Source organism: Giraffa tippelskirchi, chromosome 10, assembly GCF_054371585.1.
Source record: "Giraffa tippelskirchi isolate mGirTip1 chromosome 10, T2T-mGirTip1v1.2.pri, whole genome shotgun sequence".
Classification (NCBI taxonomy): Eukaryota; Metazoa; Chordata; class Mammalia; order Artiodactyla; family Giraffidae; genus Giraffa; species Giraffa tippelskirchi.
The window spans coordinates 142,570,186-142,586,622 of record NC_137284.1 but is presented as its reverse complement, the minus strand read 5'-3'; the positions used below and the strand labels follow the sequence as shown (position 1 = coordinate 142,586,622).

At 38.9% G+C, this 16,437-nt stretch overlaps 1 protein-coding gene and 1 long non-coding RNA gene across 2 annotated transcripts in view; one reads left to right on the top strand and one right to left on the bottom strand.

The window, feature by feature from the left end:
- Positions 1 to 16,437, bottom strand: part of AGBL3 (AGBL carboxypeptidase 3) — a 101,162-nt gene that overhangs the window by 12,908 nt on the left and 71,817 nt on the right. The window contains 3 exon segments of the mRNA XM_081532968.1: positions 2,772 to 2,917; positions 2,919 to 2,963; positions 4,407 to 4,455. Of these exon segments, the coding sequence (XP_081389094.1) occupies positions 2,772 to 2,917; positions 2,919 to 2,963; positions 4,407 to 4,455 (240 nt within the window).
- The window catches only part of LOC145523174 (uncharacterized), a 52,370-nt gene that overhangs the window by 23,121 nt on the left and 12,812 nt on the right, over positions 1 to 16,437 (top strand). Inside the window, exon 2 of the long non-coding RNA XR_014066402.1 lies at positions 10,976 to 11,139. This is a non-coding gene — a long non-coding RNA (uncharacterized LOC145523174). The remainder of the gene's footprint in view (positions 1 to 10,975; positions 11,140 to 16,437) is intronic.

Below are 16,437 nucleotides of genomic sequence, written 5' to 3'. Positions count from 1 at the left end.
AAAGACAATTAATGAGGGTATGTATGATTACAATATCCGGCAGTGCTAGCAAATAAAATGAATTCATCTACAGTCTCTTGAGAAGCCGTTCCTAGGGTGTTCGCTGAAACATTATTATGTAGCTGGCATTATGTTTAGTTTGGTAAATAGATATGAAAAATATATAGTCCTTGCCTTAAATATGCCAACAGTTGGGACTAGAGAGAGAAGTAAAGCATCAGTTAGAATATATATCTATAGGATAGGGCAAGGTACTTACTGTAGGATTGCTGAAGAGGTACTTCCAGCCATACTTAAAGCTGGAAAAAGAAATATTCCTAATTCCTAATTAATCTGAGTCTTGATGCACAGGTATGTCAGCTAGTTTAAAAAAAAAAAGTAGTAATCTAGGTTCATGTCTATGCCCATGTTCATGTCAATGGACATGTGCTTGAGCAAACTCTGGGAGATGGTGAGGGACAGGGAGGCCTGTTGTGCTGCAGCCCATGGAGTTGCAAAGAGTTGGACACAACTGGGCGACTGAACAACAACAACAGCAGTAATCTAGGTAGTGGGACCAGTATGGCACACTCAGGAAGTCACAGGTATGGTTTAGAATGACTAGAAATCAGATAGGTGTGAATAAGTGGTTCAAAACTAGAGACCTGGTCTGTAATAACAGTACTTCTGGGAGATTTCCTGAGATAGGAATCATGTGTGACTGGTAGATGCTTAATGTTTTAAAAGTGAATTGTTAGGAGGCCTTTATACATGGAAGTGATATAATTAGGTCTGCATTTTTGAAAGATCAGAGTGGCAGCCAGGAGGCTGTCAGGTTGAAGAAAAGTGAGGCAGAGGGATAAGTTAGGAGGCTAATTCAGGGGAGGCAGAAAGGGAGTCTGAATCAAAGGAACATATATCTATGACTCATTACAAATATAAACTCTCCCAGAACTGGAGAGGTCTGCCTAGGCTGCTCATGAATCTCTGCCAGATCCAGCTCATCTCCACTTGAACAGTCCAATAATGGGAAAGGACAGACTTCTGGGAGAAACTGAGTGATGACATAGTTGAGGAAAATGTATAGCCCTAAATGTATATACTATAAAGAAGGAGGCAGCATCAAAAACTAACTCCCTCTGAATTTGTATTTATATGTCATCAAGATTCATCAGGACATGTTAAGATAATATAATAAAAAAGTCATGAGAATCTCAGCTCAGGAAAGATGGGAAGGTTGAGAAACATAATTTTAAATTAAGAGCAGTGGGTGGGTGGGAGCAGTAGGGAACACTGAAAATCAAATCTCCCCTTTGCAGCAAAATTCTATAAATATGGTCTCCAATTTCTCTCCTGTTTTAAGATACATTACACTTTAATTAGACCTGTACCTCAGTCATTCTACTGAAATTTCTCTGACCAAGATCCCCAAATAAAACCTGCTGCTGCTGCTGCTGCTGCTAAGTCGCTTCGTGTCCGACTCTGTGTGACCCCATAGACGGCAGCCCACGAGGCTCCCCCGTCCCTGGGATTCTCCAGGCAAGAACACTGGAGTGGGTTGCCATTTCCTTCTCCATTGCATGAAAGTGAAAAATGAAAGTGAAGTCGCTCAGTCGTATCCGACTCTTAGCAACCCCATGGACTGCAGTCTACCAGGCTCCTCCATCCATAGGATTTTCCAGGCAAGAGTACTGGAGTGGGTTGCCATTGCCTTCTCCGAAATAAAACCTACATGTTATAAAATCAAATAGTAAAACCATCTCACTTAATTAGAAGCATTAGACCTGGCTGATTATGCCCTGTTTGATACACTTTCTCACTTAAGCTTCCAGGAAAGCACATTCTCTTGCTTTCCCTCCTACCCAAGGCGGGGCTTTCCAGTCTTTTGTTGGGTTCTTACTCTTTTCCTGATACATAAGTGTTGGGGGTTCCCAAGGACTTGCTCCTTAACCCATATCTATATCTACACTCACTTAAATCTCATCCAGCTTCATGCCTTAAAAATACTATCTTTATGCTGAAAATTCCTAAATGTATCTTCAGCCCAAATCTCTTCCTTTAACTCTGGACTCATATATCCAACTGCCTGTTCAGTACCTTCACTTCAGTGTCTAAAGGCATGTCAAAAGGAACATGTCTAAATTGAATTGATGCTCCACTCTTGGTCTTTGCCATCTGGTGGCTGACAGTTCAATCCAGCTAGTTGCTCTGGCCCAACGCCCTAGAGTTTCAACAGTTGTAAATACCCGTGAAACCATTACCATAAACCAAGATCTAGAAAAGATGATCACTAAAAGATTCCTGATGCTCCTTTACAGTCCATTCTTTCCTTCCTCCCTTACTCTGTCCCTTACTCGAGGAAGCCGTTATCTACTTTCTGTCTCTAGAGATTAGCTTGCTTTTCATATACATGTGATTTCTTGTAGTTTTTACTTTTCTGCCTCTGGTTGCTTTTTGTCAGCACTGTGATTTTGAGATTCATCCATGTTGTGTGTATCAATTCATTACATTTTTATTCTATGATATGCAAAGGGCATCAATAATAAAGAGGTGATGGGAACAATGCCATTAAATTGACTTTTTCAAGGCTATATTAAATAATTTTCTTCTGTATTCAACTTGTATAGAAGTTAAATAAGGCAAGTATTTTTCAGAGTCAGGAGTAAAATGGCTGTTTATCTTCTCTGTTTATAAAAACAGTTCCCATAATCCAGATTTTGTACAATTTATTAATGATGATATGGTAGAAGCCACCTTGGTATTTATTAAAATCCTAAACATTAAAAAAACACCTTCTGTTGGTATCCTTGTCTTCTCAGTCCAAATAGGAGTCTGTCTGTTCAGAGGACACTTCAGAGATGTCACTTTGACACAGTTTCCATACAAATCATTGTTCCTGGGCTGAACTGTTTCCTGGTTTTTCTTGTCAGTTCCTAATACATATCTGTTGGTCTCTGCTAAGCTTCTGAATCACAGTTTGGGAGCTGAAAGAAATTGGGTACTCTGATTTCAATGTTAACAATGAACTATCTAATTAAGAGTAGTGAAATGCCATGTATGTATGTATATTACATGTCACAGTATGCAGGGTATTGTTACAGATATTACTTTACTTGGGGCTCTCAGCAGTTCTGATACAGGCGAGATGGCCAGTGTTACCCCATCTTATATCAGAAAGGGAATGTTAAGGAATCAGAGAGGTTAAACTATTCGCTCATGATAACATAGCTAATAAGAAGGAGGGGCAGGTCTAGAATACACGCCTTCTAACTCTAGTACTTTGTCTATTACTTTCTCTCATGTTATTTTCTTGTATTATTTCATTTCTTTCCATAGATAAGATGTGAAAGTGGAATTCTATGGAATTCTCCAGGCCAGAATACTGGAGTGGGTAGCCTTTCCCTTTTCCAGGGGATCTTCCCAACCCAGGGATCGAACCCAGGTCTCCTGCATTGCAAGCAGATTCTTTACCAGCTGAGCCACAAGGGAAGCCCAAGAACAGTGGAGTGGGTAGGCTATCCCTTCTCCAGCAGATCTTCCCGACTCAGGAATAGAACCGGGGTCTCCTGCATTGCAGGAGGATTCTTTACCAACTGAGCTATCTGGGGAAGCCCCTTAGATAGTAATATATTTTTAAAAAGTTAAATCTTAGTTTAAATTAATCAACTTTAGATCCAAGTACAAGTATGGCCAAAGGTGGTTTCTTAACCTAAATTTCTAGTTTTTGAGGCAAGAGAAGCCTACATATTTTAACAGAACCCATTGCTGAGCAGAAACTAAGTTCTTAGAAAAGAGGCCAAGGAAGGAAGAACAGGCGTACCATGTTTCCTCCGTTGTGCAAATTCAGTCTGTTCTCATACTTACAAACCCACTGTTGAGATGGTTGTTCAGATCATTGTTCCTGAAGATGGGGAAACTTGCCAAGTGGGCTTGTGATATAATACTTACTGGTTTAGACAAAACTACAGTGTTTATCTATGCTATCCCTGACTTCTCTTCCTATCCCTTTTCTAGTTTTTAGGTACTAATATCAACCCTTTGGGACCAGTGCTTCAATTGCTATTATAGAAAGTAAAACATCTGATAGTCATTCATTCTAAGTATTATCTTAGGCCAGAAGAGAGAAACTCAGATAAAGCAATGATGATTGCATAGAAATAAATGTCTAACTGCAGATGTTAAGGCATACATTGGGGATAGTTTAGGGATACTGAAATCTCAGAACCCTTCAAAATGCACCATATGGGCACTCCTATGCAGTCACAGATACTGTGTCACAGGTACTATGTAGACTATAAGGAGACAACTAGAAATTGTTACCAAAAAGTCACTTTTACCTGTTACTTTAATTCAAAATCAAAATCTTTTAAGATGGAGGAAAGGGAATGAGGTAATCTGGTAGAAGAAATCGGGTATAGTTCTCCTACCTCAGATACCTTTTTAGAAGCCAAGTAGGGGCTCGTCCAGGTATTTTTGCTAAAAAAGAGAATATACCATAAAATTTCTGAACTTAGATTTTAAGGTTAACAAAACTTAATTTTTTACTTTCTTGACAATTGCCTCAATTGCTAGCTTAATTGAGTTTCTCTTCAACCTGCCACTGTCTCATTCAGACATATGAAATATATTAGTGCATATTTCCTCTGGAAGCCTTTAGATCAAACTGTTTCAGGAGAAGAGCAAACAGTAGAAATACCTGTCCAATAATTACCAAGCAATTAAGAACTGCATTCTGCATGTCAGGCTCTAGGAAGGGCATCTACATGTATAGCAGAGTGACTAACTTTTAGAGCACCAACTCAGGACACAGCTATATCAGACCAAAGAATCAGTATATGTAATGAATAAATACTTACACACACGATTATTATTTTTAACATATAGTATAAATTAGCTGTTTATTTAAAGTTATATATTATTCTGTATTATTTGCTATACATAAATGCCATTATTTAAGAAAAACAAGAGGACTAGTTAACAGTGGCAGTTAGCAGTAATTAATAGTGGAACCAATTAAATAGTATCGGTGAGAATAATAGAACACTATAGTGTTTTCCTCTGATGCAGATTTTAACTTTTTATACAATATTTACATTTTATAGGCAATATTATTATGTCTTCTTAAGATAAATAAGACGTTTTAAAAAGTTGAATGTAATACAGTAAGGCTAATTAGATATTATAATTAATAAAAATGGACATGTTTATGTCCCAGATAAAATAGGATATTTTTGCTCTTTGTGTGTCCTCTTCCAATAATACCTCTCTCCACTGCCTGCAGCCTTCAGGATATCCTTTTCTTTTATGTAGTGGTAAAACTGAAAACGTTCAAAAGTCAAGGAGTGTGTCAAGGCTGTATATTGTTACCCTGTTTATTTAACTTATATGGAGAGTTCAATTCAGTTCAGTCGCTCAGTTGTGTCTCTTGACTCCTTGCAACCCCATGGACTGCAGCATACCAGGCTTCCCTGTCCATCACCTACTCCCAGAGCTTGCTCAAACTCATGTCCATCACATGTAGAGTATGTCATGTGAAATGCTGGGCTGGATGAATCACAAGCTAGAATCAAGATTGTTGGGAGAAATATCAATAACATACATCATATGTGTATGTCCATCATATGCACAGCACAGCATGTGAAATGCTGGGCTGGATGACCAAGCTGGAATCAAGATTGTTGGGAGAAATATCAATAACCTCATATATACAGAGGACATCACCCTTATGGCAGAAAGCAAAGAGAAACTAAAGAGCCTCTTGATGAAGGTGAAAGAGGAGAGTGAAAAAGCTGGCTTAAAACTCAGCAATCAGAACCTAAGATCATGGCATCCAGTACCATCACTTGGCAAATAGATGGGGAAACAGTCTAAGACTATTTTCTTGGGCTCCAAAATCACTGCAGACAGTGACTGCAGTCATGAAATTAAAAGATGCTCCTTGGAAGAAAAGCTATGACAAACCTAGACAGCATATGAAAAAGCAGAGACATCACTTTGTCAGTAAAGATCTGTCTAGTCAAAGCTAATGGTTTTTCCAGTAGTCACATATGAATGTGAGAGTTAGACCATAAATAAGGCTGAGTGCTGAGGAACTGATGCTTTTGAACTGTCATGTTGGAGAAGACTCTTGAGAGTCCCTTGGACTGCAAGGATATTAAACCAGTCAATCCTAAAGGAAATCAACCCTGAATATTCATCGGAAGGACTGATGCTGAAGCTGAAGCTCCAATACTTTGGCCACCTGATGCAAAGAGCCAACTCATTGGAAAAGACCCTGATGCTGGGAAAGATAGAAGGCAGGAGGAGATGGAGATGACAGAGGATGAAGTGGTTGGATGGTATCACCGACTCAATGGACATGAGTTTGAGCAAACTCTGGGAGATGGTGAAGGACAGGGTAGCCTGGTGTGCTGCAGTCCATGGGGTCGCAAAGAGTCAGACATGACTGAGCTGAGCAACTGAACAACTGAGGTCACCTTTTATGAAGCCCACATTACACTGACCCCTGGTGGCATGCCAATGAAATGACATCAAGTTAGATATCCTGTCAATAAAGAAATCTGAACATGAAATATGACTTATTAGCAAGTGAAAAGTGAAAGTCGCTCAGTTGTGTCTGACTCTTTGCAACCCCATGGACTGTATAGTTCATGGAATTCTCCAGGCCAGAATACTGGAGTGGGTAGCCTTTCCTTCTCCAGGGGATCTTCCTAGCCCAGGCATACAACTCAGGATCTTCCCACCCCAGGGATTGAACCCACATCTCCTGCATTGCAGGTGGATTCTTTACCAGCTGAGCTACAAGGGAAGCCCAAGAATACTGGAATGGGTAGTCTATCCCTTCTACAGCGGATCTTCCCGACCCAGGAATTGAACCGGGGTCTCCTGCATTGCAGGCAGATTCTTTACCAACTGAGCTATCAGGGAAGCCCCTTATAGCTTGCTGAGCTATAAGGGAAGCCCATCAAGCAAGGAATAGCTTGACTCCAGTCCATGGGGTCGCAAAGAGTTGGACGCAACTAAGCGGCAGAACAACAACAAAATTAGCAATAGGTTTCTAGACTTGTAAGAATTAGTTTCTAGCTTCCCAAAAATGTGTGTTCACTTTGTATCTATAGGCTTGTTTTAGTAGACTGACTTTTGGGCATTTGACCCTTAGCATCCTTAAATTTGGGCTTTCCATGTGGCACAGTGGTAAAGATCTGCTTGCCAATACAGGAGACATAAGAGACACTGGTTTAATCCCTGGTTTGGGAAGATCCCCTGAAGGAGGAAATGGCAACCCACTCCAGTATTCCTGCCTAGAAAATTCCATGGACAGAGGAGCCTGGTGGGTGACAGTCCCTGGGGTCACAAAGAGTCGAACATGACTGAGCATGCATGCATATCCTTAAATTCATCACGTGGGGTTCTCCATGTCTACAATGTCTATTGTTTTTATTATAGATATTCTGAAGCACACTATATCATCACATGTTAAACTTCTCTTTCTCAGGGAAGAGGTTTTCAAAGACATGTAATTCAAACTGAATGTGAATTTCAAATAAATTACAGTTTTTAGTGCTGTTCAACTTGACTGCTCTTTCTGGTGACATATTTTTAACTTCTGAGTCAGTCTTATTTCCCATAAATGTCACTTTTTTCACTATATGAGTTTTTATTATAACCTATCATAATATCGAACAACTGAGGTATAGTTCATACTATGACCTATTCAAAGATGATCAAATAGATTTAGAGAAACAGCATATAAATTGTTTTACTGTAGTCCTGTCCTTTATTCCCTTCTTCAACTATTTACAAATTAGACAAGGCTGTTCTTCTTGCCCCACATGTTGAAAATGTGACTTAATGGCAGACAAGCATTTTAACATCTTTTCCATGGCTATCAATAATGATAGCCACCTTGTAGGCACAGGTCTAAGGAAATACCCTCTTTCATTTCTATAAAGTAAAAAATCTCATTAAGTGCTTCTGCATGTTTTGAGGAAACTAAAACGTGACCCAAAAAGTTCACTATGAAAGTCTCATTATCACAGGACAGCAAATCACTTTTTAAAGTACAAGGTGTGTACAAAGACATTTAGGAGATCAGAATTTTTTAAAAAATTTTCTTTGTTAAGAAGTTGATAGATTGAATGAAATATATGCAAAAGTATACATTTTATACTTTCATTGTCAGTCAACCATGCAGATAGATTAGCAAAGTCTAGCTAGTATGTATTTGGACAATATATTAACAATATCTGGTTGATGTTTCCTATGGTTTCATTAAAAATAATCATAGAAATCAACATTCTCTGAAACCCCATTTTTCAAATTCAACTACTTAAGAGCCAGAGGAAATGTATTTTTGATTCAATGTATCATGTGATAACTGTTCAGTTCAGTCGCTTAGTCGTGTCCAACTCTTTGTGACCCCATGGACTGCAGCATGCCAGGCCTCCCTCTCCATCACCAACTCCCAGACTTTACCCAAACTCATGTCCATCGAGTTGGTGATGCCATCCAACTATCTCATTCTCTGTCGTCCCCTTCTCCTCCTGCCTTCAATCTTTCCCAGCATCAGGGTCTTTTCCAATGAATCAGTTCTTCACATAAGGTGGCCAAAGTATTGGAATTTCAGCTTCAACATCAGTCCTTCCAATGAATATTCAGGACTGATTTCCTTTAGGATGGACTGCTTGGATCTCCTTGCAGTCCAAGGGACTCTCAAGAGTCTTCTTCAACACAACAGTTCAAAAGCATCAGTTCCTCAGCACTCAGCTGTCTTTATAGTCCAACTCTCACATCCATACGTGACCGCTGGAAAAACCATAGCCTTGACTAGACAGACCTTTGTTGGCAAAGTAATGTCTCTGCTTTTTAATATGCTGTCTAGGTTGGTCATAACTTTTCTTCCGAGGAGCAAGTGTCTTTCAATTTCATGGCTGCAGTCACCATCTGCAGTGATTTTGGAGCCAAAAAAAAATAAAGTCTGACACTGTTTCCACTGTTTCCCCATCTATTTGCCATGAAGTGATGGGACCAGATGCCATGATCTTAGTTTTCTGAATGTTGAGCTTTAAGCCAACTTTTTCACTCTCCTCTTTCACTTTCATCAAGAGGCCCTTTAGTTCTTCTTCGCTTTCTGCCATAAGGGTGGTGTCATCTGCGTATCTGAGGTTATTGATATTTCTCCCAGCAATCTTGATTCCAGCTGTGCTTCCTCAAGCCCAGCGTTTCTCATGATGTACTCTGCATATAAGTTAAATAAGTAGGGTGACAATATAGACCCTTGACGTACTCCTTTTCCTATTTGAAACCAGTCTGTTGTTCCATGTCCAGTTCTAACTGTTGCTTCCTGACCTGCATACAGATTTCTCAAGAGGCAGGTCAGGTGGTCTAGTATTCAAATATCTTTCAGAATTTTCCACAGTTTGTGGTGATCCACACAGTCAAAGGCTTTGGCGTAGTCAATAAAGCAGAAATAGATGTTTTTCTGGAACTCTCTTGCTTTTTCCATGATCCAGCGGATGTTGGCAATTTTAATTTGCCAACAGATATTGGCAAGTTTAATGCTTACTTTTTTCATATTTACCATGAGTGTGTTTAATGTTTGGTGTATTAGCTACTGCCAGAGACTCGGAATTCCTACAATAGCCTTATTTTTGTCTATCCTGCTGTCTTTGGGGTTCCCTAAGAACTACTTATCAGATAGAATATATGTCTTGCTTGCAGCTCTTTCAGCTGTCAACCATTGTTACTATACTGGAGTCATGCTGGTGTGGTGGTAAGGCATGGGAGAAAGGAAACATCCTGTAATCTTTTGAAATCTTGGTCTTTTAGTGGGTATGTGTCCCTGGGCTATGACCTTAATAAGTATTTCTTGGCTTTTCTTCCCCCTACGTTTCAGTGAGAGGGGGCTGGCTGGGCAGATGGAAGAAGAGTAAAATATATCCAGAACATTCTAAGAAAGATCTACTCTCCAAATCCAGTCCTTTACATGTTGGAGCTAAAATGAGCAAGTCCCCTTACTATGTTTACAATGTATGTCTATCTTTTCTTCGAAAAGTAGTTTTAGCTCTTACATGTGGGTCACCCATTTTGAATTAGTGTGTATGGTGTAAGGAATGAGCCCCACCACCCACTTCATTCTTTTGCATGTGCATATCTAGTTGTCTCAATACCATTTTTAAGGCTATTTTTTCTTCATTCAATTGTCTTGGCACATTTGTTGAAACTCAGTTGACAATAAATGTAAGGGTTCATTCTGCATTCTCAATTCTACTTCATTGATCTCTGTATCTACCCTTATGCCAGTGCTGCACTGTTATGATTACTGCAGGTTGGTAGTAAGTTTTGAAAATGCAAAGTATGAGTTCGTGAACTTTGTTCTTTTTTTGAAAATTGTCTTGGTTATTCTGGCCTTTTATATTGCCACTGCATTTTAAGTTTAGCTTGTTAATTTTTGTTTCTGCTGAGATTTTGATAGGATTGCACTGAGTCTGTATATCAATTTGGTGAATACTGCCATCTTAACTAAGTCTTCTGATGTATGAACATGGGGGAATCTTTCCATTTATTTAAATCATCTTTAATATATTTCAACAGTTTTCTAGTTTTCAGTGTACAAGTATTATACCGCTTTTATTAAATTAACTCCTAAGCATTTTATTCTTTTTGATGCTTTCTAAGTAGAATTTTTTTCTTAATTTCACTTATAGGGTGTTCACTGCTAGTATTACAGACATATAATTGATTTTTTATAACAGATTTATTGACATCTAATTCACATACCATACACTTCACCCATTACAATTCTTCGTGTTTTTTATCTTGCAACCTTGCCAAACTCATTTATTAGCTTCAGTAGGTTTTGTATGTACATGTGTGTATGTATGTATGTGTGTGTGTATTCCTTAGGATTTTCTATATATAAGATCATGTGTACTACAAATAGAGATAGTTTTACTTCTTTGCAGTCTGGATGCCTTGTCTTTATTCTTCTTTCCAGATTGCTGTGCCTAAACCTCTATTATGTTGAATAGCAATATTGAGAGCAGACACCCGTATCTTGGTCCTGATCTTGGGGGGAAAGCAACATCTATGACATTAGCTGTGACATTTTCATCGATGGCCTTTATCAGGTTGAGGAACATCCCATCTACTTCTAGTCTGGTGAGTATCTTTTTTTTTAAAAAAAAAAACATCATGGAAGATGTTGGATTTTGCCAGACATTATCTCTGCATTTACTGAGATAACTGTGTGCATTTTGTTCTCTATCCTATTAATATGTATATTATATTAATTTTTTTTAAAAATTTTTATTGGCTGGCTCAGTGGTAAAGAATCTATCTGCCCAAATGGATTAGAAAACTGTGGTACATATACACAATGGAATATTACTCAGCTATTAAAAAGAACACATTTGAATCAGTTCTAATGAGGTGGATGAAACTGGAGCCTATTATATAGAGTGAAGGAAATCAGAAAGAAAAACACCAACACAGTATAGTAACACATATATATGGAATTTAGAAAGATGGTAATGATGACCCTATATGTGAGACAGCAGAAGAGACACAGATATAAAGAACAGACTTTTGGACTCTGGGAGAAGGGGAGGGTGGGATGATTTGAGAGAATAACATTAAAACAGGTGTATTACCATATGTGAAATAGATCACCAGTCCAAGTTCAATGCATGAAACAGAGCACTCAAAGCCAGTGCACTGGGACAATCCTGAGGGATGGGATGGGAAGGGAGGTGGGAGCGGGGTTCAGGATGGGGGACACATGTACACCCATGGCTGATTCATGTCAATATATGCCAAAAACCACTACAATAATGTAAAGTAATTAGCCTCCAATTAAATTAAAAAAAAAAAAAAGAAGAAGAATCCGTGTGCCAAGCAGGAGACACAGATTCAGTTCCTGGGTCAGGAAAATCCCCTGTAAAAGGAAATGGCAACCCACTCCAGTATTCATGTCTGGGAAATCCCATGGACAGAGGAGCCTGGTGGGCTATAATCCACAGGGTTGCAAAGAGCTGGACACGACTTAGTGACTAAACAACAACAGAAGTTGATTTACAATGTTGTATTGGTTTCTGCTTTACAGCAAAGTGAATCAATTATACATATATCCATCCACTCTTTTTTAAGATTCTGTTGCCATATAGGTCATTACAGAGAGCCAAATAGAGCTCCCTGTGCTATACAGTAGGTTTTTATTAGTTATTTATTTCATATATAGTAGTGTGTGTATGTCATAGTGTGTATATGTCAATCCAATCTCCCAATTTATCCCTTCCTCCTTACCCCCTTGGTAACCATAAGTTTGTTTTCTATATCTGTGACTCTTATTTATGTTTTATAAATAGTTTCATTTGTACCATTTTTTAAAAAAGATTCCACATATAAGCGATATTCGGGCTTCCCAGGTGGCACAATTGGGCAAGAATCCACCTGCCAATGCAGGAGATGCATGTTTGATCCTTGGGTTGGGAAGATCCCCTACAGTAGAAAATGGCAACCCACTTGAGTATTCTTGTCTGGAAAATCCCATGGACAGAGCCTGGTGGGCTACAATCCATGGGGTTGCAAAGAGTCAGACACAAGCGAGCGACTAAGCGCACACACTCGCACACACACATGTGCACACATAAACACAAGCAGTATCATGACACTTGGCTTTCTCAGTCTGACTCACTTCACTCAGTATGACAATCTCTAGGTCCATCTATGTCACTGCAAATGGCATTATTTTGTTCTTTTTATGGCCAATACATCTTTATCTGTTCCCCAACTGATGGCCATTTAGGTTGCTTCTATGTCCTGGCTGTTGTAAACAGTGCTGCCGTGAACACTGGGGTGCGCGTATCCTTTCAAATTATGGCTTTCTCTGGATATATGCCTAGGAGTGAGAGTGCTGGATCCTATGGTAGCTCTGTTTTTAGTTTTTTAAGTTACCTCTGTACTGTTAGGCATAGTGACTGTACCATTTACTTCCACCAACAGTGTGGGACGGTTCCCTTTTCTCAACACCCTCTGCAGCATTTGTAGATTTTTTTGATGATGGGTATTCTAACCAGTGGGAGGCGGTATCTCACTGTAGTTTTGATTTGCATTTCTCTGTTAGTGATGTTGAACATCATTTCATGTGCCTCTTGGCCATCTATATGTCTTATGAATGTCTATTTAGATCTTCCGCCCATTTTTTGATTGGGTGGTTTTTTTTTTATATTGAACTGCATGAGTTGTTTGTATACTTTGGAGATTAATCCCTTGTTGATTGCTTTGTTTGCAAATATTTTCTCCCATTCTGTGTGTTTTTGTTTTGTTTTAATGGCTTCCTTTGCTGTGCAAAAGCTTTTAAGTTTGATAAGGTCACATTTGTTTATTTTTGCTTTTATTTTCATTACTCTCAGAGGTGGATAATTTTCGTTATGTTAAACCAACCTTGCTTTTCCAGAATAAATCCTACCTGGTCACTATGTATAATCTTTTTTATATGTTGCTGGACTCAGTTTGCTAGTATTCTATCCTACTATTTTGTCTTAATTTTTAATACTTACAAAGGTAAAGAAGAAGTGTTATTTATTTATTAGGCCCCCGGAACCCTAACAATTACCTTTTCAGAGAAACTTTCTCTGATACTTCTTCATCCCCAGACAACTCCTGTATAACACCCTAGCACAGTAAGTAGCACTTACCCCATTATGTTTCTATTGTCTCTCTGTTTGTCAAACTCTTTTTGCTTCTTGAGAACAGACTATATACTGTAGCCCAGTCTCTAGCACAGACATTGACTAGTATAACTTGAGACCTCTGCAAAGCAGATAATCATCAGATTTTTAAAGAAACATGAACAAAGAGGAAAAGGAGATTATATAACAAAGGCTGATTATGAAAGAGAGTGACTAAGACACAGGATAATAGTATCAGGAAAATTTTACTTAGCTATATTCAGAATGAAAATAAATCAACTGATGTTCAGATTTGTTCTGCTGGGGTTATTTTAAAATACTTATGGAAGACAAAGAGCAGACTCCCTCAGCTCCTTTGCTGTACCTGTCTTTTCTATCAAGTAGAGTTTCTTCTGATCAGACAGGGGGAGAATAAACATTAGTACTCATCTTCAGTCCCAGACATGTTACATCTCAAGTAAGAAAAGAATTTCCATATAAATAAGATCACAAAACCGTTGACACTAACCTTTTAAGAATTCAAGGAAGTGAGTCTCCTCTTGCTGCTAAATGCCTAAAGACTCCATCCATCATCCATCATAGTCATGTTCATTTAGGAAAACATTCCCTGGGATTTCCAGGCTGGATTACATCCCCTTCTCTGAGGATGTAATTCATGCATATCAGTCATTCTATCTCACTTTTACTTTAATGAACTGTATATGTGTCTTGTTACACTTCCTTAAGTAATAAGCAGCTCATCCGTTGGAGAGGGAGGGAGAATTATGTTTCAGCCAGAGAAGACAACGTGAGCAATGGCAAGGAGGTGAGAAGACTGATGTATTTTGAGGCTACAAAATGATCACCATTGCTGAAGTGTAAAGGAAAGGCAGAGGATGGCAAGAGGTAAAACTGGAGAGGCAGTCAGGGGCCTGTTCACTGGAAGTCTTGCATGTCATAATAGGCAACTTGGTTTCTCTTCTGTAGCAGGTGGTTGTGAAAAAAAATTTTTTTAAATAACAGACCATTATTGAAAGAAAAATTGTACATGAAAGCCACTCAGGAGGAATAAGGGTTGGATGGGCCAGTTGGTGCTTGGCCTCCCTCTGATTCTCACTGTAGCTCCCAGTGTGGTGAGTTTTAAGTGTGGTCTGCAGATCACTAACATCAGAATTATCTATGGTACCGTTTTAAAAATGCAGATTTGAGGGTCAACAACAAATGCCAGCTCAGAATTCAAAGCTGGGATTATCATAAGCTCCCCAGATAATTCAAAATTTTAAAACCACACGTTCCATAAGACAACTGGCCCATAATCTTCACAATACCACTGCTGTGAGTGACAGGGAAGAACTGAGTACATGATCCAAATTAAAAGAGAATCAAAGGATATGGCAATTAAATGCAATCCATGAAACTGAATCAGGGAGAAGTTTTGTTCTAATGGACACTGGTACATTTAGCAAAACTTAACTATAGGATGATACAAAATAGTATTGTATCAAAGTTGAATTTCCTTAAGAGACTATTCTTGTTCTTGGAAAATAAATGCTGAAGTTCTTTAGCAATAAAGGAGCATGATATTTATAAAAAATGGATTTGGGGGAAATATAGCTAGATAGGTAGATAGATATAGTTCTTTGTACTTTTTGAAATTATTTAAAAATTAAAAGTTAAAAAAATTGAAAAGAGAAAGCCTAGAACAAATTTAAATCTCAGGACTGTGCCAACTTCAACCACTGTTAGAAAACTGGGAATTACTGACAGGCTTTATTTTATACAGTGGTATTAATCAGATTTCTGGTTTTGATAGATTACTTTTATGGTGGTATGAAGGGCAACATTAGGATGACAGTACTGGCTTAGGTCTTTGTGGCTCAGTAGGTAAACCCAGGGTTTGATCCCTGGGTCGGGAAGATCCCCTGGAGGAAGGCGTGGCAATTCATTCCAGTATTCCTGCCTGGAGAATTCCATGGACAGAGAAGCATGGTTGGTTACAGTCCATGGGGTCTCATAGAGTCAGACATGACTGAAGCAACTTAACACACACACATACAGATGGCAAGGAGACCACTTAGAAACTAAAGTGCTTCTCATAAATATGTGATGAGTCTGAAAACAACAGTAGAAGTCACAGATAGATTTAAGGGACTAGATCTGATAGAGTGCCTGATGAACTATGGACAGAGGTTTGTGACATTGTACAGGAGACAGGGATGAAGACCATCCCCATGGAAAAGAAATGCAAAAAAGCAAAATGGCTGTCTGAGGAGGCCTTACAGATAGCTGGGAAGAGAAGAGAAGCGAAAAGCAAAGGAGAAAGGGAAAGATATTCCCATCTGAATGCAGAGTTCCAAAGAAGAGCAAGGAGAGATAAGAAAGCCTTCCTCAGCGATCAATGCAAAGAAATAGAGGAAAACAACAGAATGGGAAAGACTAGAGATCTCTTCAAGAAAATTAGAGATACCAAGGGGACATTTCATGCAAAGATGGGCTCGATAAAGGACAGAAATGGTATGGACCTAACAGAAGCAGAAGATATTAAGAAGAGGTGGCAAGAATACACAGAAGGACTGTACAAAAAAGATCTTCACGACCCAGATAATCATGATGGTGTGATCACTCACCTAGAGCCAGACATCCTGGAATGTGAAGTCAAGTGGGCCTTAGAAAGCATCACTACGAACAAAGCTAGTGGAGGTGATGGAATTCCAGTTGAGCTATTTCAAATCCTCAAAGATGATGCTGTGAAAGTGCTGCACTCAATATGCCAGCAAATCTGGAAAAC